The sequence below is a fragment of the Stegostoma tigrinum genome, chromosome 4 (assembly GCF_030684315.1).
Source record: "Stegostoma tigrinum isolate sSteTig4 chromosome 4, sSteTig4.hap1, whole genome shotgun sequence".
Classification (NCBI taxonomy): Eukaryota; Metazoa; Chordata; class Chondrichthyes; order Orectolobiformes; family Stegostomatidae; genus Stegostoma; species Stegostoma tigrinum.
Genome location: NC_081357.1, coordinates 3,532,332 through 3,560,200, shown reverse-complemented (window position 1 = coordinate 3,560,200; position 27,869 = coordinate 3,532,332). Strand labels below are relative to the sequence as shown.

The following is a 27,869-nucleotide window of genomic DNA, read 5'->3' as shown; positions in this document are numbered from 1 at the left end:
TCTCCAACCAGAGTACAATGTGCTCTTACCACCCTCAATGCCTCCTCTTAAGTGTTGCTCAACGTGAAGGAATACTGAGTTTATTAGTGGAGGGAGGGTGAAACATGGTACATGATAACCAGTAGGAAATTTCCTTTCCCATGTTTAACCTGAAGCCATTAGTCTGAGCTGCTTCCAATGCAGTAACATACTTCTATAGAACATAGAACATTGCAGCACAGTACAGGCCCTTCGGCCCTTGATGTTGTGCCGACCTGTCATACTGATCTCAAGCCCATCTAACCTACACTATTCCATGTACGTCCATATTCTGTAAGTACATTGACAGTACTGTACACAGTGCTCTAGATGAAGTCTCATCAATGCCCTGTATAATTGAAGTCTAATCTCCCAACTCTTGTATACAATTCCCCTTGCAATAAAGCATAACATTCAATTAGATTTCTTGATTAATACGCAGGTGCAGCAAGTAATCTTCCATGATTCATGTAACCAGACACCCAGACCTTGCCGCACAGCAGCTCTGCATCCTCTCACCATTTAGAGAATACTTTACTTTTTTTTTATTCTTTGTGCCAAAATGAACAATCTCTCATTTTTCCATGCTGCACTCGATTAGCTATATCCTTGCCCACTCACTCAACTTACCCCCATCCCTGTTAGATACGATGAGTGAGGATGGTGGAGCCATCCTCTGGATTGATAGAAAACATTGGTTCATGGATTCAGCAGTGTGGTCTGTACTCATTTTTCCAGATAGCATTTAAACTGGAAATTTAGCCACATTGCACAGTGTAGACTATTATCTCTCTGCTCTTAAATGCTAGCCCTCTTCAAACAAATACAGGCATTAGATTTGTCTTTCTAACTGCTGACTGAACCTGCATGTTAACCTCAAGAGAATCCTGATCTAGGTCTCCCAAGTCCCTTTGTGCTTCAGATTTCTGAAGCCTCCCCCGTATTCAGAAAATATTCTACACCTCCAAAGTGCATAACCTCTCACTTTTCCACATAAATCCAATGTACCACTTCTTTGCTCATTCTTCTAGCCTGTCTTTCTGCTGCCACTCTACTTCCTAAACACTACCTGTCCCTCCACCTATCTTTGTGTTATCTGCATGCTTGGAAATAATGGCTTCAGTTCTTTCATCCCAATGTTAAAGTATAATATGAATAGTTGTGGCCCCAACACTCACCCCTCCAGAACTCCATTAGTCACTGGCTGCCATCCTGCAAAAGACCCCTTTGTACCCACTTTCTGCCATCTGTCAGTCAGCCAGTCCTCTATCCATGCCAGTACTTTGAACCTAACACTATGGGTTCTTTGTATCAGTGATAATGGGAACTGCAGATGCTGGAGAATCCAAGATAATAAAGTGTGAAGCTGGATGAACACAGCAGGCCAAACAGCATCTCAGGAGCACAAACGTCAGCTTTTGTGCTCCTGAGATGCTGCTTGGCCTGCTGTGTTCATCCAGCTTCACACTTTATTATCTTACTATGGGTTTTTGTCTTATTTAGCAGCCTCCTGTGTGGGATTTTGTCGGAAGCCTTCTGGAAATACAAATAGCTGATGTCCGCTGGCTCTTTCTAAGTTGCTCGTTACCACCTCAAAGAATTCTAATGAATTTGTCAAGCATAACTTCTTGACAAAGCTGTGCTGACTAGGCCGTATTTTACCATGCACTTCCACATATTCTGCAATCTTATCCTTAATAGACCCACAAATCTTTCCAACAACTGAGGTCTGGCTAACTGGCCTATAATTTCACATCTTCTGCCCCCTTCTCCCTTGTTAAATGGGGGTGTTACATAAATTCATCTCACAGTCATTCCTGAAAGATCACCACCAACGCCTCCACAATTTCTTCAGCAATCTCCTTCGGAATCCTGAATGTAGTCCATCCATTCTAGCTGATTTATCCACATTCAGACCCTTCTGCTTCCCCAGCATCTCCTCCTCAGTGATGGCCACTGCACCTGTTTTTGTCCCCTTACTCTTGTGAAGTTCTGGTATGTTGCTGGCATCTTCCACCATGAAGAATGATGCACTCTACCTATATTGATCCTCCACTGGTCACCGAACTTTAGGTTGAATACTTTCCATCTACTACCACACTCTGTCTTCCATTGGGCAGACATTTCTGTATTCTGACAGCCAAATGTCCCGAATCTCATGCCTCCTTACTTTCTGAATGAGCCTACCATGGGGAACCTTATCAAATGCCTTGCTAAAATCCATATTCAGCACGTCCACTGCCTGAGTTTCGTCAATGTATATCATCACATCCTCAAAGAATTTAATAAAGCTTGTGAGACGTGACCTGGCCCCCAAAGCCAAACTGACTATTTCTAATCAAACTGCGCTTTTCCAAATAACCATAAATACTATCTGTCAGAATACTTTCCAATAGTTTGCCCACTACAGAAGTAAGACTGACTAGCCTGTAATTCCCAGGGTTATACCTATTCTCTTTCTTGAGCAAAGTAATGACATTTGCCACCGTCCAATCATCAAGCGGACAGTGAGGACGCAAAGATCATTGCCAAAGGTGCAGCAGTCTCTTCCCGTGCTTCCCGTAGAAACCTTGGGTATATTCCGTGTGGCCCAGGAGACTTCTCTATACTTTCAAAATTTCTAGCACACTTTCCTTCCTAACTTCATCCTGGTCGAGCATGTCTGCCTGTTTCATGCTGTCCTCAGAAACGTCAAGGTCCCTCTTCCTGGTGCGTAATGAAGCAAAGTATTCATTTAGGACCTCCCCTACCACCTCCGACTCTGCTATCCCTGATCGGCCCTACCCTCACTCTGGTCATCCTCTTGTTTCTCTCAAATATAGAACGCCTTGGGGTTTTCCTTAATCCTACCTGCCAAGGCTTTTCATACCTTCTTCTAGCTCTCCTAAGTCCATTCTTCAGTTCTTTCCCGGCTGCCTTGTCCGATTCTTGTTTCCGCAACCTTAAGTGTTCTCTCTCCTATTACTGTTCTGAAAAATATAATAACTTTCTGAGCTTTGCTCCCCTTACTTTTCTGTAATTTTCTGTGCAGTGGAACCCAACCCCAACCCCCTCCCCCACTAAATTTAATTTGAGGCCCTATCTACAACCCTAGCTGTGCAATTTTCCAGGACTCTGTTCTTGGTATGATTCAAGTGGAGCCATTCCATAAGTAGAGTTCCCTTCCTTCACCAGTACTTGTGCCATTGTCTAATGAATTCAAACCTGCTTCTGCTACACATTTACTGCTTTTAAAAAGCAGCCAAGTGGTACAAAATTAAATTTGTCCCTAACTACCCATATCATTTTCTGCATATATCGTTGGTACCTACATGGATCACAACCGGATCATCTCCTTCTTACTCCCAAGTTCCTCTGTAGCCCAGATGAGAGATTCTGAACCCGGGTACCAGGCAGGCAACACAATCTTTTGGGACTTTTGATCCTGGCCACAGAACAATGTCTATTCCACTTACTCTACTACTGTATATCCTGCATACCCCAAGCCAGTTGAATAGCTACCTGTATTAGAATGGTGCATTACAAGCCCAGTCAACTGCGCCTTTCCTTACAAGAAAATCCCTCCAGACTCAAGATCAACCGTATAAACCTTTTCTGGAATGTTTCCAATGCCATTATATCTTGCCTTAGATAAATGAACCAATACTGTTTAGTTTTCTACTTGTGTTCTGACTTGTTTAATTTTAACTAGCATTTAGAATAGCCTTTATAGTCACGTCCGCTTGAATGAGTGCAGTGAAAGTTTGTAATGCCGTTGCTGTGGTGCCTTCTTAAAGCACATGTTACCAAGGTACAGAATACATTAAATGCTTGTTACAGAATTGAAATAGTTTTTAAAAAATAAGTCTAGCATAGAATACATGCAGGAAGTGGCCCAAGTCCAGGCTGACCTGGATGACAAGTTGTGGATGTGCGTCAATGGCCAGAGTCTGGTGCAGGAGGCAGCCCAAGTCCAGGCCACCCTGGGGGATGAGACCTGGAAGTGGGTCATGGGCTGGAGCCTGGTGTGTGGAGGCAGCAAGGTCTAAAGACCTGAAGCCCAGTGGGCACCAACTGTAATTTGAGTACTTTCTGAAACTTTGTATTCCTGTGTTCTCTGTTTTTTTGTGCAGCTGTGATATTGCCATGGAGCAGGAAAAGCCAGGCGTGTGACAGTTGGGTGGCGCGGGACTCAGTGGTTAGCACTGCTGCCTCACAGAGTGAGGAACCAGGGTTTGATTCCACCCTCGGTCAACTGTCTGTATGGAGTTTGCACATCCTCCTTGTGTCTGCATGGGTTTCCTCTGTGTGCTCTGGTTTCCTCCCACAGTCCAAAGATGTGCAGGCTAGGTGGATTGGCCATGCTAAATTGCCTGTAGTATCCAGGGATGTGTGGATTAGGTGGGTTATGGGGAGATGGATCTGGATGGGATGCCCTTGAGGGTTGGTGTGGACTTGTTGAGCCAAAGGGCCTGTTTCCACACTGTATGGACTGCATTTTATGTAGCATAATGATAGAACATAGAACATTACAGCACAGGCCCTTCGGCCCTCGATGTTGTGCCGACCTGTCATACTGATCTCAAGCCCATCTAACCTACACTATTCCATGTACATCCATATGCTTATCCAATGACGACTTAAATGTACCTAAAGTTGGCAAATCTACTACCGTTGCAGGCAAAGCGTTCCATTCCCTTACCACTCTCTGAGTAAAGAAACTACCTCTGACATCTGTCCTATATCTTTCACCCCTCAATTTAAAGCTATGCCCCCTCGTGCTCGCCGTCACCATCCTAGGAAAAAGGCTCTCCCTATCCACCCTATCTGACCCTCTGATTATTTTATATGTTTCAATTAAGTCACCCCATAACCTTCTTCTCTCTAATGAAAACAGCCTCAAGTCCCTCAGCCTTTCCTCGTAAGACATTCCCTCCATACCAGGCAACATCCTAGTAAATCTCCTCTGCACCCTTTCCAGAGCTTCCACATCCTTCTTATAATGCAGTGACCAGAACTATACACAATACTCCAAGTGCGGCCGCACCAGAGTTTTGTACAGCTTCACCATAACCTCTTGGTTCCGGAACTCGATCCCTCTATTAGTAAAAGCTAAAACACTGTACGCCTTCTTAGCAGCACTGTCAACCTGGGTGGCAACTTTCAAGGATCTGTGTACATGGACACCGAGATCTCTCTGCTCATCTACACTACTAAGAATCTTACCATTAGCCCTGTACTTTGCCTTCCGGTTACTCCTACCAAAGTGCATCACCTCACACTTGTCTGCATTAAACTCCATTTGCCACCTTTCAGCCCAGCTCTGCAGCTTATCTATGTCTCTCTGCAACCTACAGCATCCTTCGTCACTATCCACAACTCCACTGACCTTAGTGTCGTCTGCAAATTTACTAATCCATCCTTCTCCGCCCTCATCCAGGTCATTTATAAAAATGACAAACAGCAGTGGACCCAACACCGACCCTTGCGGGACACCACTAGTAACTGGTCTCCAGGATGAACATTTCCCATCAACTACCACCCTCTGCCTTCTTTCAGCAAGCCAATTTCCGATCCAAACTGCTACATCTCCCACAATTCCATTCCTCCGCATTTTGTACAATAGCCTATTGTGGGGAACCTTATCGAACGCCTTGCTGAAATCCATATACATCACATCAACCGGTTTACTCTCATTACCTGTTTGGTCACCTTCTCAAAGAACTCAATAAGGTTTGTGAGGCACGACCTTCCCTTCACAAAACCGTGCTGACTATCCCTAATCAAATTATTCCTTTCTAGATGATTATAAATCCTATCTGTTATAACCTTTTCCAACACTTTACCAACAACTGAGGTAAGGCTCACTGGTCTAAAATTACCAGGGTTGCCTCTACTCCCCTTGAACAGGGGAACCACATTTGCTATCCTCCAGTCATCTGGCACTATTCCTGTAGACAATGATGAGTTATGCTTAGTAAAGCCAGAATCAAGTTATTTATAGATTCACATAGCTTGGACCAGACCTTTAGTCCAACCAATCCATGCTGAACATAATCCCAAACCAAACTTGTCCCACTTGCCTGCCCCTGGCCCATATCCCTCCAAACGTTTCCTATTCATGTACTTATCCAAATGTCTTTTACACGTTGTAATTGTGCTCATATCCACCACTTCCTCAAAGTTTGTTCCACACATGCACCACCTTCTCCTCTCACCTTAAAAGTGTGCCCCCTAGCCTAGAAATCCCTCATCCTTGGGGAAAGACACCTACGGCTAATCCTGTCTAAACCCCTCATAATTTTATAAACTTCTATAAGATTACCAGTCAACTTTCCCACGTTTGTCCCACAGCATGGTCCTCTGGAACTTGTCCTGAGGTTAAGAGGCAAGGAATAGTCTGACTAATAACCAGAGGTTTTATTTTCATATTCTTGTCTGCTGGCTACAAGTGGAATAAAGTATCTGCTTTTCTTTCAGAGAATGCCAGCCAAAACTTTCTCAGATGGTGAAATGGTCATGGGTCGTTGGCCGGGTAGTAACCTGTACTATGAGGTTCAAGTTACTGGTTACAACAAGAGCACCCAGCTGTATGCAGTCAAGTATAAGGATGGTACTGAACTGGACCTGAAAGAAAGCGATGTCAAGGTGATGTTGGTGACTGAAGATTTAAGAATTGAAGCAAATATCTTTGTGATATTGCAAGCAATTGTGCTCTAACCATAATCTTGCATTTGAAATTGTTGCTGTACTGATGGTATAGACATTAGTTGCTTTGAATCATATAGTAGATTGTGTTCCACCATTTGAACTGAATCTTGCGCACGATTAGTTAATTGCTGTGCATGTACAAAGTAGTTCTCCAGTGGATTTTACTTCCTTCTCCCTTTTACACTGGCTTGGGTCTCCTGGGATGCTGCAGTCTCTGGTGCTACCTAAATTGAGATCTTACACTAAGAGTGTGCTGAAACAGGCCCATGGTAATGCAATGGAAAAATCAGAAGGCATATGCTTTATTAAATATCTTTTAAAAGGAAATTGTCAGAACAGGAAAGTTTTTTTTTCCTTCTGCCAGCAAATCCATCCTTTTTTTTGATCCTAAGCATGCTGAGGAATATTTTCACTACACCTACTAATTCCACCTCTGTCCAGAGTGCAGTCAGGATTGGAAGTTAACATGCCACAACCAGTAGTTCTTTGTTCCACCTGCAAATGTTTGACCTACTGAGGATTTCCAGCTGTTTTTTTTTATTTTTCTTGTTCCAATTTTCAGAATCAGCTATATTTGATCTTTAAGATAAAGATATTGGACACTTGGCAATCACCAACTTCTTTATTCTGTCTCAATTTAAGCTGCTAATTTGAAAAGAATCCTCTTCATATGCTTTTTGAAGTTGTTTACATTTTATTTAGATAACTTGTATCAGTCACTACCAATACCTCACTCAATATCTTTTTTTCTAATGTCAAGCCAAGTCTGGTTCTGTTTGTGCCATCTTCGAAATGCAGAAGTTCACAGGAATCGTTTGATAACGCTGTGCTTAAAATTAGTGTTGTTCGGAAATTATTCCAAAACATTTAAGGATCATCTGAGTGGTATCAGTATTTTCTTCAATTTTAGCATGTATCCGTAGAAGAGTAACATGATGCCAATTAAAAGAACAGAAGACCACCTTTTGGGGTAGAGGGAACCTTAACAGATTTCCAAAAGAAAGGAAAGATTAACATTGTGTGAGAAATAATGTTATAGGATCAAGGTGACTTGAGAGGTACTTCTTGTCTTACTGAAGAAAAATAAGGACTGACATTTGTGAAATTTATGCAATAAAAGATTCAAAAGCCTGGAGAGAGAAATAGTTGTACTAAAAACCTAAAGAACTGCAGATGCTGGAAATTGGAACAAACGAATTGCTGGAAAACCTCGGCAGGTCTGGCAGAATCTGTAGTGAGAAATCAATTAATATTTCGGGTCCACTATTACCCTCTTGAGAACTGATGGAATCCTGGAAAGGTTTGGTTTTTGTATAGAAGGTAGGGAGGAGGGAGAGTTAACGATTTAAATAATTGTATCGCTTTTCCATGTTGGTGTAGAATTGTATTATACAATTAACCCATGCTACATACACTGCAACATTTTGGGGATGTGAGGTTTACTTTTAGCAGGAGGCGTTATGACTTTATCAAATGGCCAGTGATGGGGGCAGCAGTGTGGCTACAGCTGAGATGGATAAGCAGGTACAGAGAACAAGAGTGCAGGAGCCCTCCACATTTGTCTGACAGATTCTTTCAGATAGTTTTGTTGAGAGTAGGGTGGCAAGTCTGATGAGACAACTGTTCATGGTAATGTACAGAATGCTGTAATAGTGGGGAGCAAAATGGAACATAGTGATAGTAAGAAGCAGTGTAATGGGGGGAATTTTCACTTTTTCAGCAAAGAGTGAATGTCCAGAATGCTTTGCTACCTGTCCAGTGGCAGGGTTTGCAACATCTCAGTGCTGGATTGATCTTGCTGTGTAAGGAAGGGTGGAAATGTATTGGCGGCAGTTCAAGTAGTTTAGTAAAGCTCCTTTAAAATTGGAAGGTTGACTTAGGAAGGAAATTTGGATAGGCTAGATTTGTATCTTATGGAGTTTAGAATATTGAGACAACTTGATTGAAACATGCGTTTCTGTGATGTCTTGACACATTGGAGGTGAAAGAGATATTTCCTCTCATGGGAGAAGCTAGAACCTAAAATCTCTTTCAAAATAAGCAGTAATCCATTTGTGAGAAAACAAGAATTTTTTTTCTCTCTCAAAAGATCGTTCCAAATGCTATGGAAGAAGGGGTTTTTGAATATTTTTACAGCAAGAGTAGATAGATTCTTGAGCAGCAAGAGAGTGAAAGATTATGCAAGATTATGGAGTAATCGTGTCAGCCATGACCTCTGTGAAGGTAAGTGGAGGCTCTGGAGCACCCTCCAGAAAAGTGACCTCATCCGCTCCAAATGCATATTCCATTTACCTTAACTGCATGATTTTGACTGCAGTTCAAGCATGATTTTTAAAATCAATTTAGTAGTGTTTACATGAGCAAACAATGGATGCAGAAAAGCAATGAGAACCGTTTGGATTTTGAGCACAATGTTAATTCAAGTTGCTGATGGATATTTGAAAATATTTAGTGCAAGTAAAACCGTAATTAATTAGTTACATTTTTCTTTTTCTTCTGTTAGCCCTTAAATTATTTTAGAATGAGAAAAGCCCATTCAAGATCATCTTCTCGACAGCGTAGTCGATCACGATCACGATCACGTTCTCCAGCTAGAACACAAGCCCCCAAGCGCTCAAACTCTCGTGGCAGGGAGACTAAGAAACCCATGCAGAAGGAAGAAGTGCAAAAGGAAGATGTGCCTGCACTGAAATTTGTCCATCAGGTATGTGAAGGTCTTGTCAAGATTTGGATTGACTCAGGACTAACCTCTGTGGTCATGTGACTGTATTAGTCTTCAACTCGGCCTCTTGACCCTCAACAGACTTCAGTATTGGCTAGAAATGAGAATGGCAAAGAGGCAGTCTCATGGTGTCTGCCTGTATGCCACTGTCTCTGTGGCTGTGTGGAGATTAGCAATTATAGTAACTATTAAAAGGTGGGATAGTTGGAGGTGCAATGAAATTTTAACAGAAATGTGATAAAGGAATTTAACTTAATTGCTCTTGAGCATCAAATTAGGTAAAATGTTAGAAATCTGTCATTTTTCTGGGAGCTGGTGATCACAGAGATACAAAAGAAGATGAAAGGCAAAGAGGAAATATTGTTCATGCAAGCTTTTTACATTGATTTAGCTTTTTAGAAGCATCCCTAAAATGAATAGAGCCCCAGCAAATGTGTACTAGTACTTTGAATGGTGGTTAATACTGTTAGTGTATTTGGACTACTTTACTGTTAGGTCTCAATCGAATTAGCAGTTTTGTGTAGTTGTGTTTAGGGAGACCAAATAAAACATTTTGTTAAATTCTGAAAGACACTGCTTAAATTCTAAGTCTTATTGATGCTTTTTTTTCTGTGAGATGCTTCAGGAGAACAGCACAAGCAGCAAACCCACCTCTGTGATAAACTACAAAGAGGCGGAGGAGGAGAACAGTGCCAAGAATACCTACAGAATTGTTGAGGTAGAGAAATCCCTTCTCCAGAGTACTGATAACATTCAGTGTTACTTCAATGGTACAAAGCATTACAAGGATCCACTGACCTCTACTTTCTCATTCTAAGAATGTAAGGAGTAAGAGCAGGAGTAGCCCATTCAGCCCCTTAATTTTGCCCCACCATTCTATAAGATTATGGTTACTCCGCCCCAGGCCTGAACTCCTCTTTCATGCTAGCTTCTCATAAATCGTTGAAATATCAGGGAGTTAAGATCTATCTGGCTTCTCTACAAATACTTGGTGATGTAACCTTCACAATTCCAGAGAATTCTAGACATTCACTACTCTTCAATAAATTCCATTGCATCTCAGTTTTAAATAAATGTCCCCTTATTCTGTAACTATGTCTCCTAGTTCAAGATGTCGCTACTAGTGGAAACATCTTCTCAACATCTGTCCTGTCAAACCCCCTTGGGGCTTGACGGTTTCAAAAATGTCACACCTAATTTTTTCCCAAACTCTACTGATGACAGGCCTAACCTTTTTAACCATTCTTTATAAATCAGCCTCTTCATCCTAGGAATCAATGTATTGAATCTCTACTGAGTAACCTTCAATGCTTGTATATCCTTAATATTGAAATTGTGCTTGTACTCCAGGTGTAGTGTCGTGAATACCCGATACATTTGTAACAAGACTTCTCTATTTTTAAAGTCCAACGCCCCCAGCCAAAAAGTCCAAATTATTTGCTGCATCTGCGTGTAACTTTTTATATTTTATGCACATAAACATCCAAATTCCCCTTGCTGTACAATTTTTTTGAGTCTCACATCATTGGAATAATAGCCTACCTTTTTGTTTTCTTACAAAAGTACATTACTTCACACTTTTCCCTATATTTAAACTTCATCTGCCAAGGTTTTTGCCTAGTCACTCAACCTATCTATATTCCTTTGCAGATTCCTTCTGTCTGCGTCACAACTTGCCTCCTGTGTTTGTGTGGTCAACAAACTTGGATATCACACTGTCCTGTCCTTCAAGTCCATAATACTGGAGGCTGAGGATTGATCCTTGTGCCACTCCACTACTTACATCTTTCCAACCTGAAAATACCCATTAATCCCAACTCTGTCCCCTTGATTCAGCAACTGGGTGGCTATTTAATGGGTTATATTACAAAGATGTGATGGAGTTTAAGACGGTCTTTGCATTAAATGGTGATGCTGTTTCAAAATGGCCACTACCCACACCAGGCTGGCAGTTCACTTCATATTTGTTGTATAAGTCAACCCCTATTTTTGGGATGAAAGTATCACTATCATGTAAAATTGGCTAAATGATGGAAAAGAAGAATTGTAGTGAATTTGATTACTTTTTCCATTCTGGAGGGTATATAATGAGTACCCCAATGGTCAATACTGTGACCATGATTTCTGATTCACGTGAATGACTTTTGGGGAGTTGTGGGTAGGGCAGAACATAGGAATCAACTATAAAATTTTCAGATGCCACAAAACTTGTAAGCATTGTAAAATACAATGCGAAATAGACATCATGATGATAGAGATGTGGTGGTGGAGTTGGAGAATACATGGCAAACTAAAGTCAGTGCAAGAAACGTCTGAGGCATCGTGGTTGACTCTGGACATTTTCGGGAATGGGTAATAAATACTGGCCTGGCCAGTGACAACCATCCCCTGTGAATCAATATATTTTTAAAATATTGGGAGAAATAACAAGGAGTGAGACTTACAATTGTATCAAGTAGCCTGCAAAGAGAATGAATGAAGAAAAGGACCTTCGTTGTTTATGTGCACAACTTTGGAGATAGTTTGGCAGGTTAACAAAACAGTAAATATCCTTTAATCAATTGAAGAAAACAAAAACTGCGAAGATTTGTTAAATCATGTCTAACCTCAGTTCAAACCCAGCAGGAGTATCATGTCTGATTCTGAACTGCACAATTTAGAACATAGAACATCGAAAAGTACAGCACAGTACAGGCCCTTCGGCCCATGATGTTGTGCCGTGGAATATTCCTAATCCAAAAATAAAATAACCTAACCTACATTCCCCTCAATTCACAGCTGTCCATGTGCATGTCCAGCAGTCGCTTAAATGTCAATGTGCATGTCCAGCAGTCGCTTAAATGTCACTAATGACTCCGCTTCCACGACTACCACTGGTAAACTATTCCATGCGCTCACAACTCTCTGGGTGAAGAACCTCCCTCTGACGTCTCCTCTATACCTTCCTCCTAACACCTTAAAACTATGACCCCTCGTGGCAGTCAGTCCTGCCCTGGGGAAAAGTCTTTGGGAAGGATGTAAAGATTTTAAATCTGTTTTAGAATAGATTTGCTAGAATGGTTCCAGACTGGAGCAATTACAGTTAAATGGCTTCACTGGAGAAGCTGGAGTTCTTCTCCCTTTTTAGAGATAGTGAAGACAGAGGAGATATGATGCCTTTATAATTTTAAGGGGTATAGATAGAGTAAATGGAAATGGATTGTTTCCAGTGGATGAATAATTGATAATCAGAAAGCAAAAGAAATAAAAAGTTTGTTTTATTGAAAGGAGTGTTTAGGATTTAGAATCAACTGTCTGAATCAGTATCCACCATTCTATGGTCACACTTAAAATGGAAATGGATAGTTGAAGTGGGGCAGGGGAGTGAGACTAACTGGATTGCTCTTTGAAAGTATTGGCAGAGAATCTGGATTCAGCAGACAACTTCTGTGCTGTACTGTTGTATCATGAATCTCAACTGAAGATTCAATTTTATGGGCTAGTTTGTTGTTATGCTGCCCTTTTATATTTGGGTTTGATGCCTTCGCATTGAATTATGGCCTCAATCCTAAATTTATTTTCTGAGATTGAACAAACAAACTGATATCCCTATTTATTTTTTTTAAAAAAAGCAAATGCTGTGATGTCAGCCTTGACATTAACAATATTTTTCTCGCCACGGATGCTGCCCGACCAGCTGTGTTCCTCTAGAATATTCTGTTGTATTTCAGACTTGCAGCATCTGCAGTATTTTGCTTTTATCTGATATTCCTAAGATTTAGTTATTTCTGACCAAGCAGGTGAGAAATTATGATAGGGAGTGTTTTTAATCGGTCATTGTTGTTTGGCCTTGGTGTTTCTTTCCATGGATGTAACTGAATGTTAACTGATTTTTCTTTTAAGGATTTGTTTACTTTTGCATGATGATATAGCCAAGGAAGTATAGATAATTTTGTGCCATTCCGTGGCTAGTTTTCTTGGGATTCCCAATATTCTTTTTCATTCTTTGCTGACGGATGATGTTTGACTTTTGTTTGTGACTCAGTAACGTAACTGAGCTCAAACTGGCGATTTCTTACAATATGGGCAGAAAACCCAAATGCTTTTGTGTCTGTGATAATAAAATATGAGGCTGGATGAACACAGCAGGCCAATCAGCATCTCAGGAGCACAAAAGCTTTTGTGCTCCTGAGATGCTGCTTGGCCTGCTGTGTTCATCCAGCCTCACATTTTATTATCTTGGATTCTCCAGCATCTGCAGTTCCCATTATCTCTGATGCTTTTGTGTCTGTGTTGTCTCTTTGCAGAATCTTTGCTCAGTTTTAGTTTTTATTTTGAGCTCCCTTTTTTGTTACTCTCCTGCTGTCCTGCTTAGTTTACAGAAAACTTTCATTTATCAGTTTTGCTGACAATTTACTTATTTCTGTAGTTGAGGAAGTGTATTTTGATAATGAACTGTGCAAAAATCCTCAACACTAGTCCCCTGCAAGGTTGCGTGTTCAGCCCCTACTATATTCTGTAAATAGTAATGAATGTGTGGCCAAATTTTGCGCCAGCTCCATTTTTTTTTACAAGTTTGTTGTCAACACTGCTGTAGGTCAGATCTCAAACTACAAGGATACAATACATGGCTTAGTGCCATGGTGTAAAGGCAGCAATCTCTCCATTAACCTTAGAAAAACAAAGGTGCTGATCATTAATTTCAGGAAGTGGAGTGGAGAGCATTTCTGCTGAGGTGGTGATGGTCGAGAGCATCATGATCCTGGAAGTGAGGATCATCAACAATTTGTTCTGGACTGTCCATGTCAGTGTGACAGTCAAGAAAGTACAACAATGTGTTTACTTCCTTGGGAGGCTAAAAAAATTTGCCATGTCCACAAAGACTCTGACCAATTTTTGTAAAGGCACCATAGAAAACATCCTACCCTGGATGCATAAGAGCAACTGCTCTTGCCAAGACCACAAGAAGCTATAGAGAGTCATGAATGCAGCCCAGTTCACCTTGCAAACCTGTATTCCATTCACAGGCTCCATCTATGCTTCTTGCTGCCTTGGGAAAGCAACCATCCGATTCAAAGACCCCTTCCATCTTGGCTACACTCTTCTTCTGTCTTCTGTCAGGCAGAAGATATAAAAGTTTGAATGCAGGTACAAACAGATTCAAAAACAGCTTCTTCCCCACTATTATCAGCGTTTTGAAGGGGCCTCTCAAATGTTAATTCTGAACTCCTTCTGCACCTTCTTTGCAGCTGTAATACTATATTCTGTAGTAGGTTCCCTGATGCACTTTGTATGGTACGTTCTGATTGTATAGCATGCAAAACAACACTTTCCTTCACTGTGTCTCTGATTTATTGTTGTCACATGTACATTGTTAGTCCATTCACATTATTATAGTTTCAAAGTATTGTGAAAATTATTCAGTGGTTTTTGTTTGGAGAAGGGGGAAGATAGGGGTATGGTGATCTCTAGTTATTGTTGAGTTATGTAATTCATATGTAGTCTTGTTCTTCCCTTTCTGTCAAATGTTTCATTTAACTTAGCACAAGATACGGAAGGAAATTGTAACAGACCAGTTGGATCTCCCTTACAATCTTCGAACCAAGAAGCAAGAAAAAAATGTTGTAGAACTGGAAACAAAAGATGACCATCTGTACATTAAAAAACAAGCAGTGCAGACTCAAGAGCGGGAGTTTGGAGGTAGAATTGGTAAGATCAGAGGATATTTCTGAGACCATGCATTTCTTTCCACTATGCCTTGCAAGTTATATTCTCTAACCAGTTTTCTTTTAGTTAAGATAGATTAGTCAGTGAAATTTTTGATGACTTCAGATTTAAAAATTAACTTCACAAAAGCCTGTCTGTTCAAAGAAATAGTGAAAAAGACTCTCTTGGGAGGACAAATTAAAGTTATAGGCAGTATCAAATTGAAAGGGAACTCATACTCTGCTTTAAAGATTCATGGCAGACCAGGAGGTTTTTAAAAACAAGAATTAGAAACCAGCAAAAGATAGCTGAAACAAAAGATGATAAATAGATAGCATGAAGTAGAAGTATTCTAGGCCATTTGGCTTAATATCTATCATTTGGGAAAAACATAGAACTAGGAGGCATAACTGCAGAATAAGAGATCACCCATTCAGGTTAGAAAGGAGGAATTTCTTTCAAAGAAACATGGATCTTTGGCACTCCGTACCTTGGGAGTTGTCGAGGTGTGCTGAATATATTCAAAGCTGAGATAGAGGTCCTTGAACAATAGGGTTGTCAATGATTAAGGGGAGAAGGCAGGAAAGTATAGTTGAGGTCAAGGTCAGATTAGTCGTCATCTCATTCATTGACAGAACAGCCTGGCTAGGGCCTTATCGTTTCCTACTCCTTTTATGTTCTTGGGAATAGATGAAATGCCTCTGCAATTAATGTTTATTTTTTAAAAAATGTTCTGGTATTATTTAGGATTACATTTATGGTTTTGATCATTAGTTGAGATTCCCTGTATTTTCCTTTTTTGCTTTCAAGTAGTAAGTGTAATAGTAGTAAGTTTTAAGATTTTCCCTCTGTTTGGGAAGTGTTCTTAACTGAACTTTCGCCAACAGAGAAGTCATTGAGTCATTTGCAGTTAGAGTGAAAGATGTACGTTTGCCAGTTCCCACTTTGATGCCTGCAGGCTAACATTTCACTTTCTTTTAGGTGTCTTCTTCATCATGTTCTTATTGCCCTTCACGGTCATTCTCTTGCTTTTGATGTGTGCGGAAGATGATGCCAGTATTCAGAGTTTTCCACCCCCTGTGCCAACCCTGCAGATGTTATGGAGTAGTAATGCACTAGGCGTCTTTGTCCTGTGGTTTTTATTCCAGGCTCTGCTCTACCTACTGCCCATTGGAAAGGTAATCCAAGTTATGCTTTAGCATTTTTAGTATTGAGACGTAGGTACCACTCTGCATATTTTTGGTATTCTCGCCGCTGGTACAAATGTTGTCAAGGTGAATGCACCAGTTTAATAATGACTGCCGGTTCACGTGCTGAGCTTTAAGTAATAAATCTGGCGAATTTATGCTGATTAATTGAGGCATTTTGCTGAGAAACAAACCAGAGCATGGCTATCACCTATTTTGTTGAATTGAAATCTTTCTATCTCCAATTTAATTAGTGTCTGGTGTCCACCGTGCTCTAGCACAGTGAATACACAGATTTATAACCCTTTGAGAGAAGTAACTTCTCCTCATTGCTCTTTTAAATCTGCCACCATTTAGTCTAAAGCTATGATTTGTGAATGACTAAAATTTTAAGCAAAAAAAAATCATTATATGTAGGATTTTTTAAGTTGGCGTGATTGTGATTTTGTTTCAGTCAGGACAGTTTGTGACCTTGTGAGTGTGACAAAGGACCTTACCTATGCTCATGATGTTGCAACACTTGTCCTTCTGAGTGTCGATAGTGAGTCTAGGTTATGTTTACATAGTAGAATTAATAACTTCTGTAGAATATTCAGTCATAACATTGCAGCCACCTTGGACTGGAGGTGAAAAAGTATGAACATATGTAAGAGATGGCATCGTATCAATGGACTGTAGGAGGTTGAGGGCTGACTTTAGGTTTATAAAATCATGAGTGATATAGTTAAGTGAATGGCAGGTTTTTTTTCCCTAGGGTGGGAGATTTCAAGACTAGGGACATCTTTCTAAGATGAAAGGACAAAAATTTTAAAAGAACATGAGAGACAATTTTTATTTTTATGCGGAGAGTGGCACTTCTTTGGAATAAACTTCCACAGGAAGTGGTAGATGTAGGTATAGTTATAATGTTTAAAAGGCGTTTAGATAAGTACGTGAATAAAAAAGTATTTGGAGGGATAAGGGCCAAGTGCAGGCAGGTGGGGCTAAATTAGTTTAGAATTATGTTTGGCGTGGACTAGTTGGATCAAAGGGTCTGTTTCCATGCTGTATGACCGTTAGTTCAGAATGCTGTATTATGTCTGCAATACCTCATTGTTGGTCTTTTTTTTTCATTTTTTCCAAATCCCCTTTGCAATGCTAACTGCTCTTGAAATAGTTTGATTACTGGTTACTCAAGTAGAGATCTTCTTTAGCAGCATTGACAAATGCTTTCAACAGAAAGATGCTGGAAATTGTGTTTTTAAGATTGAACAATACAGACACGAATTGATTAACTTGTATCATTTGACTTTTTTGCTCTTTCACAATGCACTAATATTTGAAGGCTTGGCAAAAGCACAAGCTAGTTTAGATTCCTCTCTGAGGCGATGTTGAGTCTCTCACTAGACCAAGGAAGCTGAATTCTTGACTTGTCATTTCAGCCGCTGTTTCACATTGTGCTGAAGCAGGTGGATCATTCGAGAATTTTGTGGAGGTAGTTTACATCTAGAGGCCTACTTTGCATGCATCTTACTGTCGTAAAGTCCTACAGCAAGGAGACCGACTGTTCAGTCCAGATTGGTCCATGCCAACCAAATTGTCTGTCCACGCTAACCCCATTTGCCTGCACTTGGCCTATATCATTCTAGATCTTTCTTATCCATATATTTGTCCAAATGCCTTTTAAATGTTGTTAATGTACCCGCCTGAAACACTTCCACTGGCTGTTCATTCCATATGCATACCACTCTTTATGAAAATAACAATTGCCCCTCATGTTCCCATGTATTCTTTTCCCTCTTAGCTTAAACTGTTTCTCTCTAGTCCTCAATTTCCCCAACCCTGGAAAAAAGACTCAGTGCATTCACCCTATCCATCCCTCTAAAGTCTTAGCTTGTCCAACTTCTCCCTACAATTGGGTCATGGCAACATCCCTGCAAATTTCTTCTGCACTCTTTCCAGTTTAATAACATCTTTCCTGTACAAGGTGACCAAAACTGATTACAATACTCCAAGTGGGGCTTCACTCACATCCTTTATAGCTGCAACATAACTTTCCAACTTCTGTACTCAATGTCCTAACTGATGAATGCCTTTGCGCCAAAAGCAGTCTCCATTGTCCTGTCTACTTGTGACTCCACTTTCAGAGAACTGTGCACTTGAAATCCAAGGTCCCTTTGTTCCACTACACTCCTTAAGGTTCTACCATGCGCAATGAAACTCCTATCTTGATTTGACTTTCCAAAAGGCAGCATCTCACACTTGTCTATATTAAACTCCATTTGCCATTTCTCAGCCCACTTCCCCAGCTGATCAAGATCCTGCTGCAATTTCTGGTAGCCTTCCTCACTGTCCATGATATTGCCTATTTTAATGACATCCGCAAACTTATGAATCATGCCTTGTACATTCTCAACCAAATTGTTGATATAGATAACAAACAGTAATGGGCCCAGCACTGACCCCTGAGGCACACCTGTAGTCATATGCCTCCTATGTATCCTTCCACTGTTAACTGTCTGCTTCCTACCATCGAGCCAATTGTGAATCTAATTTGCTAACTATCTCTGGATTCCATGTGATCCAACCTTCCAGAGCAGCCTACCATGTGGAAGCTTATCAAAGGCCTTACTGAAACCCATATAGATCACATATATTACCTGCCCTCATAACCTTCCTGGTCGTTTCAAAGAACTCTGACAAATTTGTGAGGCATGACCTCCCATGCATAAAGCCATGCTGACTACTCCTAATCAAACCCTGTCTTTCTAAATGCATGTATATCTTACCCCTCAAAATCTTCTCAAGTAACTTACCTATGACAGATGTTAATCTTACTGGTTTATAGTTCCCAGGTTTTTCTTTGCAACCCATCTTGAAAAAGGGCACAATATTTGCTACTTTTCATTCTTCCTGGGCCTCCCCCGTAGCTAACAACGATGCAAATTAATCAGTCAGGACCACTGCAATTTCTTCACTAGCCTCCTGCAGGGTTCTTGGATATATCTGATCAGGACCAGGAGATTTATCCACCTTCATACATTCTGGTACGTCCAGCACCACCTCTACTGTGAGATGGACTGTCCGGAAGATATTGCCACTAACTTACCCAAGTTCCTAAGCTGTCTTGTCTTTCTTCACAATAAATACAGAAGACGTTGAGGACCTCACCCATCTTCTCTAGTTCCACATGTACATGTCCACTTTGGTCCTTAAGAGGTCTTACTCTCTCAAGGTATTTTTTTTTCCTTCAAAATACTTAAAGAATCTCTTTGGATTCACTCCTAATCTTCTCAGCCAAAGCTATTTTGTGCCCCCTTTTCGCCCTCCTGATTTCCTTCTCCAGTAAACTTCTGTATCCCCAGGGATTCCCTTGATCCCAGCTGCCTGTTCCTGTGCCATGCCGCCTCCTTTTTTCTGGTCAAACATCAAATTCTCTTGTCATCCAAGGTTCCCTACTCTTGCTAAACTTGTGCTTCATCCTCATGGGAACATATAGACCTTGAACTCTAGCTATCACAGTTTTAAAGGCCTCCCACTTACCAGAGGTCCCTTGCCGGCAAACAAACTACTCTAATCAACCCCTGCAAACTCCTGTCTCAAAATTTGCCTTGCCCCAATTTAAACTTGAATTTGTGGACCAATTTTGTCCTTTTCCGTAACTGCTTTAAAATTAATAGAATTATGGTCCTGCAATTTTACTTCCAAATTGAGGATTCAAATCCAGCCCAGACTAACAGAATACAGTATGCAGTTATGCCACATTAAAGAAGTTTGTGGTAGTCTTATCCTAGTGGTACAAATCTACAATAGAAAATTACTTGGCCCTCTAAACCTAATTGACAATCTCATTTGGAACGGAGAACATTTTGGGCAATAAGGATAATGTGGAAGAGGAAATGGGACAAACCTAGCACCACTACTGTATCTGGGTAAAGGTATGTTGAACAGTACAGTGAAAGCTTCAGACTTGAATCTAACTCACATTGTATTAGATCTGGGGTTAATTGCTGGTGACAGTAGATGCTAAAAATGCAAGAACATCCTATTTACTCACCCTAATATCCTTGCCTTTTATTCAAAAGAAGAACTTAATAAGAATAACAATTCTATAAGTGAAAAAATACAATGAAAAAATTGGCAGCCACCTCAACAGAAACTGCATTTTTGTTAGGAGTTATGCCTTGTTGCTATGATTGGTCACCTGTTCAGGAAAATCAGCTGTATTTGACAGGGCTCTCATTTTAGGCGCATACCCCTTTTCTAACAGCTTTTTATGGAAGATTTGCTGTGCCTTTCATTGCTTCAGTTTCATTAATAATTCTTGACAAACCAGGTAATTTTTCTAATGATTACTTCTATTGCACACAGGTTGTTGAAGGAGTACCACTAGCAAATGGAAAGAAGCTTAAATACAGGATTAATGGTATGTTCTTAACAGGGCTAATAATTGAATTGATATGGGGTGAAATGTTATTAAGACAGTCAAGTAACCAGATCAGCAGTGATCTTATTGAATTACAGAGCAGACTGAAGGGATAGACTGGCTTTTGTCTGCTCCTAATTTATGTGTTTTTATTAATACAGATGTAGCATTCGGCACAACAGTGTACTATTTCTATAGGTCAAACCTAACTACCTTCTCAACCCACTTTATGATGTTTTCTTAATACAGTGGATTCTGCTATAACGCAGCCACTTTTTTTTCAATTGACGCAGTCAGAATTCAGAGTGTAATATGGGTAATTATAATATTTGTTTCTGCTATTCCAGCAGTTAGACTATTGAGGGAGATTGCAGTATATTTTAATTGACAGACCTTATTTGAAATTTAGAAAATATTAATGGCTCAAACTAGAAACTAAATATTGGGAGAGAGGATTCTTGTGGAGGAAAGTTTGGAAACGTTAGAGAAAGACCAAGCCAATAGTACAGAGTAGCAATATGAGAAATGATGACCTAAATATGACATAATGGGACAGAACCTACTAAGAGTGCATTGGGTAAGTAAGATATGGTGTAAAGACAAAATTAAAGGCTCTTTATCTGAAGTGCACAAGCATCTTAACAAGATGGATGATATGATAGCACAGTTAGAAGTAAATGAGTATGAGGTGATAGGCAAAGTGACTATGAGTGGGATCTGAAATTCCATGGTGTTTCTTCTTTTAGAAGAAGATTGCAGTGGGACAGTTTCATCGAAACATGAGCAGTAACTACATTGTATCACGTTTCTTGATTACTGAAAAGGGAAATCTTGAGAAAGAGATTCTGCCATGTGTGCTGCATGTGTGTTTTTGATATGTTGTGTGTTCCTGTTTTTGATTTTGACCTTTATTGCCAAGCCACTGGTCATGTGGTGGTCCACATCAGCCTACGGGAGGTGTTACTGTCTTCCTGGTATGATAATCCATGATTATGGATTTTGTCACATTTTATAAGCATACTTTAGGTTGAGCTTCGAATGTCCTATTGATTGTCAGGCTCTGGCTACCTCACCATGCAGAAAATCTGACCAGATATGCATATAGACTCTGTCCATGTGTAAAGGAAGACAAAATTCAAGAGCATGGAGACGACTATGTCTGAGTGGTGGAAAGGACACAGCCCTATTTCATTCTATTCTTCATTATGAAACTGTCCATCCATCAAACTGTACAAGATGTGACATATTGTTCTGGAAAAAGCAAATTAAACAGATGAGCTTTGCAGGGCAGGTCCTGTTTCCTGAACATCTTGAAGAATCCTGCTGTCTGACTGTATTCAACACTGCAACAGTAAGGTAGAGGTATGCACTGCTCTCTATACTTATATACCTATACTCCATAAGCCAGCTGCAAGAATAATTCTTCATAGATTCTTCTGACATGGAAATCACACTGAGCTTCTGGGCACACTCAACCTGCAATTAGACAGATTCTTTAACGGTACCCTCACTAAAGACTTTGCCTGTGATATTCAGGAGTGAGAGACCTCTGTCTGCAGCCTCCTCTATCACAGTTTCTGTAAATTGATGTCCTGCTAGGCTGAACACGACTGTTAGCTATTTCACATTCTGAACTTGACTCCTTCCTGTCTTGAATGAGTTAGTCAAAAGAACTTAGATTTCTTGAGCTCAAGTAATGCTTGGATCATTTAGCAAAATGTAAAGTGTCTGGAATTCCAGCTGAACTGCTCAATGAAGGGAAATCCCAACTATTGCTACACTTATGGTCATCTCTTCATTGAAAAATGTGTCCATTCCACAGGAGATAAATGATGCAAGGATCAGACTGTTTTTTTAAAAAAAACTAAACTAATTATAAATATAATAATGGGAGCTCATAAGTAAAGAATTGTAATATTTGGGGAAATGTTAATCATCATCTAGAATGGATCAAATGAAATTGGCAGAGAGATCCTGTAGAATACATGACAGTTTCTTAGAACAGTGCATTCTGAAGCCAACCAGGGAACAGACCATGTTTTTAGACCTGGTAATTTATAATGACACAACATTAGTTCATGACATCATAGTAAAGGAACTGTTAGGTAGGAATGATCAGCCAGCAATGTTAGCATCCTTAAGTGAATAAATAAAATAAAATTTTACTCTCCATTCGAGGGGGATAAGTGTGGGTCTTCAATAAAGACTTGGGTATGAAAACAGTTGGATAATGAGGAATACAAAAATAGTTTAAAAGGTAAAATGTAGAAAATAGAGGAGCCCTGGTAGATATTTAGGGAAATAATTTATAGTAATTAACAAAGATCTATTCCATCGGGCAGGGCGTTGGGGGGTGGGGAAAGCATTTATGGCAATGAAGGTAGTTAACAATAGTATCAAATTGAAAAAGTAGAAATTTTGCAAAGATTATTGGTAATTCAGGGCATTACAAAAACCTAGAAACCATCAAAAAAGGATTAAAAACTAATTAAGAGGGAGAAATTGATGTATGAGAAAAAACTGACAAAAAAATACAAAAAAGACAATTACAGCTTCTAAAAGTAATTAATCAGGAGTGTAGACAAAATGTGTCTTTGGCCCATTGGAGGGTAAGACTAGGGAATTAATGATGGGGAAACAAGGAAGTGACAAAGACTTTGCATATTTTGTATCTGTCTTTGCAATAGTATGCTCTTTGATCTACTAGAAGTAGTAGAAAAGCAGGGAACAACACAAAAGGAAAGGAAAACAATCATGATCAATACAGAAAATGGACTCGGAAAATCAGTGAGACTAAAGGCTGATAAATTCCCCCAGACGTGATGGCCTGCATCAAGTTATCTTAAAAGAACCTCTTTCCATGCTGTATGATGCTATGTGGCTGCAGAAACAGTGGAGGTATAAATTTATAAATTCCTTTGTTTCTCGAAAGGTACCAGCAGATTAGAAAGCCACAAATATAACATTACTGTTGATTTTAGGGGTTCATGATCACAGTTGCCTAATATAGGCAGTTGACAATTTAAGTGATTTTCTGATACGTCGATAAGTTTGATTAGAAGCAGCAGATTAAATAAAATATTTTTAAAATTGGATTAAGAAAGTGCATTACTGTGACAATTGAGGTTGATTCACTGATATCAGAGGACAAGCAGGTTATCGGCATGGAAGGTTTCAATCTTGTTAAAATGAGACAGCATTTTGGTCTCTAGCCAAGTTGTTAGGAAACTCTTCCTTTGGTCTTCCTCCTCTCCTTTTGGTCAGAATTGCATCTGCCTGGTGAAGACTGATTTCTGGAAACTACGGGGGATGTGATGGCCTAGTGGTATTATTGGTGGACTATTAACTCAGAGGCAACAAAAACAAAGTTGCTGGAAAAGCTCAGCAGGTCTGGCAGCATCTGTGAGGGAGAAAAGAGAGTTAACGTTTCGGGTCTGGTCACCCTTCCTCAGAACTGATGGTGACTGGGAAAACATCAGTTTATATGCAGAAAATAGGGAGGTGGGTGGGGTAGAGAGTAAACGTTAGGATAAAGCCCAAAGAGACAGACAGACAGTGTTGTATTAACTCAGAGGCCTAGGTAATGTCCTGGGGACCCAGGTGCAAATCCCGCCTCGACACAGTGGAATTTGAATTCAATAAATATCCACAGCCAAGATGACCACAAATTCATTGCTGATTGTCGAGAAAACCCATCTGGTTCACTAATGTCCTTTTGGGGAAGGAAATCTGTCATCCTTATCCAGTCTGGCCTACATGTGATTCCAGACCCACAGCAATGTGGTTGACCCCTCACTGCCCTCTGGGTAATTAGGAATGAATGATAATTGCTGCCTGGCCAGCAATGCCCTCATCTTGTGAATGAATAAAGAAAATTGCCCCTTCAGAACTGCTGCTTTCAAGGTCTTGCTTGATGAAACTCCCCAAAACAGAACACCCCTCTGCTCCTATTGCCTGCTATGTCATATTTGTAGGGCAGGTTATTTTCTGTCAACCAATTGTCTGAATCCTTTTGGACAAAGACCATGGGACATCTACTAGTGACTTTGGATGGATTGTTGTCTCCTTGCTCATCTTCATCTGAGGGTTCATTTGTATCCCTTCTGAGAACCAAATAAGATACATGATGCTAGTTCACTAGATGTTATATTTTTCCTAATTCTTTCTGATGTTTTCATATGCTGGAATTATGGAAAGTTAAGTATTAGTATAATAGCATGAGATTTAATTTAAAAACTGTGTAGCGATTACCAGGAGAATCAGGTCCCTTAAACCACAATATTCAAACCATGATTCAAGAAAGGAAGGAGACAAATTGGGCAACTATCGCCAGCTTACTTGACACCTATCGTTGGAATTAAGGAGATAGTATCAGGACGTTCAGAAGCTCGTTTCGTAGGTAGATGCAATATAGTTTTGTGAAGAGGAAAACACATTTCAGGAATCTATAAGAATTCTTTTGAGGCTGTAACAAATAGCATTTATAAAGGTTTGATTTGTGATAGTCAGCATGGATTTGTGAGGGGTAGATCATGCCTCACAAACCTTATTGAATTCTTTGAAGAGGTGACCAAATACGTGGATGAAGGTAGAGCAGTGGATGTGGTGTACATGGATTTAAGAAAGGCGTTTGATAAGGTTCCCCGTGGTAGGCTCATGCAGAAGGTAAGGAGGCATGGGATAGGGGGAAATGTGGCAGATTGGATTCAGAATTGGATGACCCTTAGAAGACAAAGGGTGGTAGTGGACGGAAAATATTTAACATGGTGCTCAGTTACGAGTGCTGTACGACAAGGATCTGTTCTGGGTCCTTTGCTATTTGTAATTTTTGTAAAAGATTTGAATGAATGAGTGGAAAGGTGGATTAGCAAGTTTGCGGGCGATATGAAGGTGGGTCATGTTGTGGACAGTGTGGAGGGCTGTTCTACATTACAAAGAGACATTGATAGAATGCAGAGCTGGGCTGAGAAGTGGCAGATGGATTTTAACCCTGAAAATTGAGAGGTGGTTCATTCTGGAAGGACAAACTTGAAAGCAGAATACAGGGTTAACGGAAAGATTCTTGGCAGTGTGGAGGAGCAGAGGGATCTTGGGTTCATGTTCCCTGAAAGCTGCCACCCATGTGGATAGAGTTGTTAAGAAGGCGTATGGTGTGTTAGCTTTCATTAATAGAGGGATTGAGTTAAAGAGGCATGAAGTTATGCTTCAGCTCTATAAAAGCCTGGTTCAGCCACATCTGGAGCATTGTGTCCTGTTCTGGTCGCCTCATTACAGGAAAGATGTGGAAGCGTTGGAAAAGGTGCAGAAGAGGTCTACCAGGATATTGCCTGGAATGGAGGGAAGGCCTTATGAGGAAAGGTTGAGACAGCTAGGGCTTTTCTCTTTAGAGGGACGAAGGATGAGATGTGACTGGATAGAGGTGTACAGAATGATCCGAGTTAGAGAGAGACAGCCAGAGACTTTTTCCTAGGGTGGAAGTAGCTTTTTTGAGGGGACATAGTTTTAAAGTGAGTGGAGGTAGATATCGGTGAGATGTCAGAGGTGGGTTCTTTACTCCGAGAGTGGTAGGGGGATGGAATGCATTGCCGGAGAGGGTAGTGGAGTTGGCCTCATTAGGGGCATATAAGCAGCTATTAGATAGGCATATGGATGATAGTAAAAGGGAGCAGCAGAGGTTAAATACACCTTGGGTTTCGGATAAAAGTTCAGCATGACATTAATCGTAAATTATTAAGTGGACTGATCTGGGGATCACAGCTGAGACCCCAACTATTCATGAAATGCATTCATGACTTGAGCGAAAAGACCAAAGGCCTTGTAGCCACATTTTGCTGCTATCACAAAAGTGAGTGAACAAGGAGGATACAAAGAATCTGTAAACAAATATACACGGATTGAGTGAATGTGTAGCAATTTGGCAGATGTCATATAATGCAAGAAAATATGTAGTTGTCCACTTTTGCAGGAAGAATAGGAACGCAGAAACTGATTTAAATAGAATCACAGCACAAACAAAGGCTATTATGTCTATGCTATCTCACAGCCAATTCATCCAGTGCACTTTGCTGCCCTTTTCCATACCTCTGCCCGTTCTTTCGTTTTTCGGATGATAATCCAGTATCCTTGTGAATACCTTGATTAAATGTGTCTTCACAACACTCCCAAGCATACTGTAAAAACACTCTGAAACTCCATTCTTCTTGACATTGAGAAAAAGGGCTGAGGCCACTGAAATTTTAGTGTCATTGTTGTTAGTTTGTATTTTCCCCTGAAATGATAAATAAATTAACAGAAGATTTAATTGACTTGCATTTGTAGATTAGAATTGAATTGAATTAACTTTGTCACATGTACACAAGTGAGTACAGTAGTTTAGATGCTGCATTGCAGAACTATCTTGGGTACAAAGGTACCTAGGTACAGGTATTTAAGATTAAGATCAAATTCTTAGGAGCAAAAAAGTTAGAAAAATAGGATGCAGCATTATAGGTCATAGGAATAAATTAGAAAAGTAAAGAAGTATAATGTTTGGAATACCAGTCTTTCTGACCCAGTCCAAGCTGGCACCTAGCTTCCAGGCAGACATCCATCACCTTGCTGCCTGCAGTGGACCCACCAAGGTAGAAATCGCCTCACTTTAGGTGCCATCCCTCTACCACTAGGCCTACTTTGCTGATGCCGCTGAACTCATGCTTTTCCCACAACTAGGAGTCCCTGGCTCCGCTGCTGGGCCACAAGTTTAGATTTGGCTGTAGATGTCGCCTTGCCTGCGCTATCATCTTGGTGCTGGTGCTGCCACCGCTGTCTCTTATCATCAGAGGAGCTTTGCTGTTGCTGGCCCTGAACACAAAAAGAGTGATCTTGCTGGTGCTGCTGCCTCCCGGCGTTAGGAGGATGATCTCACTGCTCCAGGCCATGAGTATTGGGAGAATGCACTGGCTGGTGCTGCCTGCAATCGCTGGACGAAGCCACATCTCCCACCCCACATGTGCTGTTATGTCACTGCTGCTGACCAAACTGCCACAGAAAAGGGGGTGAAAAAACCCAAATAAAAGGAAAATAAAACAAAAGAAAAGATCACAGGCAAAAGTTAAAGGAAGAAAGCAGATGGGCCCTGGGCAAGATCCGGCACGCGGCCCTGTTACTCTGCAGCCATCTTTCT

At 40.5% G+C, this 27,869-nt stretch overlaps 1 protein-coding gene across 3 annotated transcripts in view; it reads left to right on the top strand.

The window, feature by feature from the left end:
* lbr (lamin B receptor) overlaps window positions 1-27,869 on the top strand; it is a 69,701-nt gene that overhangs the window by 7,187 nt on the left and 34,645 nt on the right. Inside the window, exons 2-7 of one of the 3 annotated variants that reach the window (XM_048531349.2) lie at window positions 6,478-6,645; window positions 9,212-9,412; window positions 10,056-10,148; window positions 14,953-15,118; window positions 16,097-16,293; window positions 20,653-20,707. In XM_048531349.2, coding sequence (XP_048387306.2) covers window positions 6,481-6,645; window positions 9,212-9,412; window positions 10,056-10,148; window positions 14,953-15,118; window positions 16,097-16,293; window positions 20,653-20,707 — 877 coding nt within the window. In that variant the 5' untranslated portion in view covers window positions 6,478-6,480. Of the gene's footprint in view, window positions 1-6,477; window positions 6,646-9,211; window positions 9,413-10,046; window positions 10,149-14,952; window positions 15,119-16,096; window positions 16,294-20,652; window positions 20,708-27,869 lie in introns of all 3 variants that reach the window. The other 2 variants (XM_048531348.2, XM_048531350.2) reach the window with 2 other exon arrangements.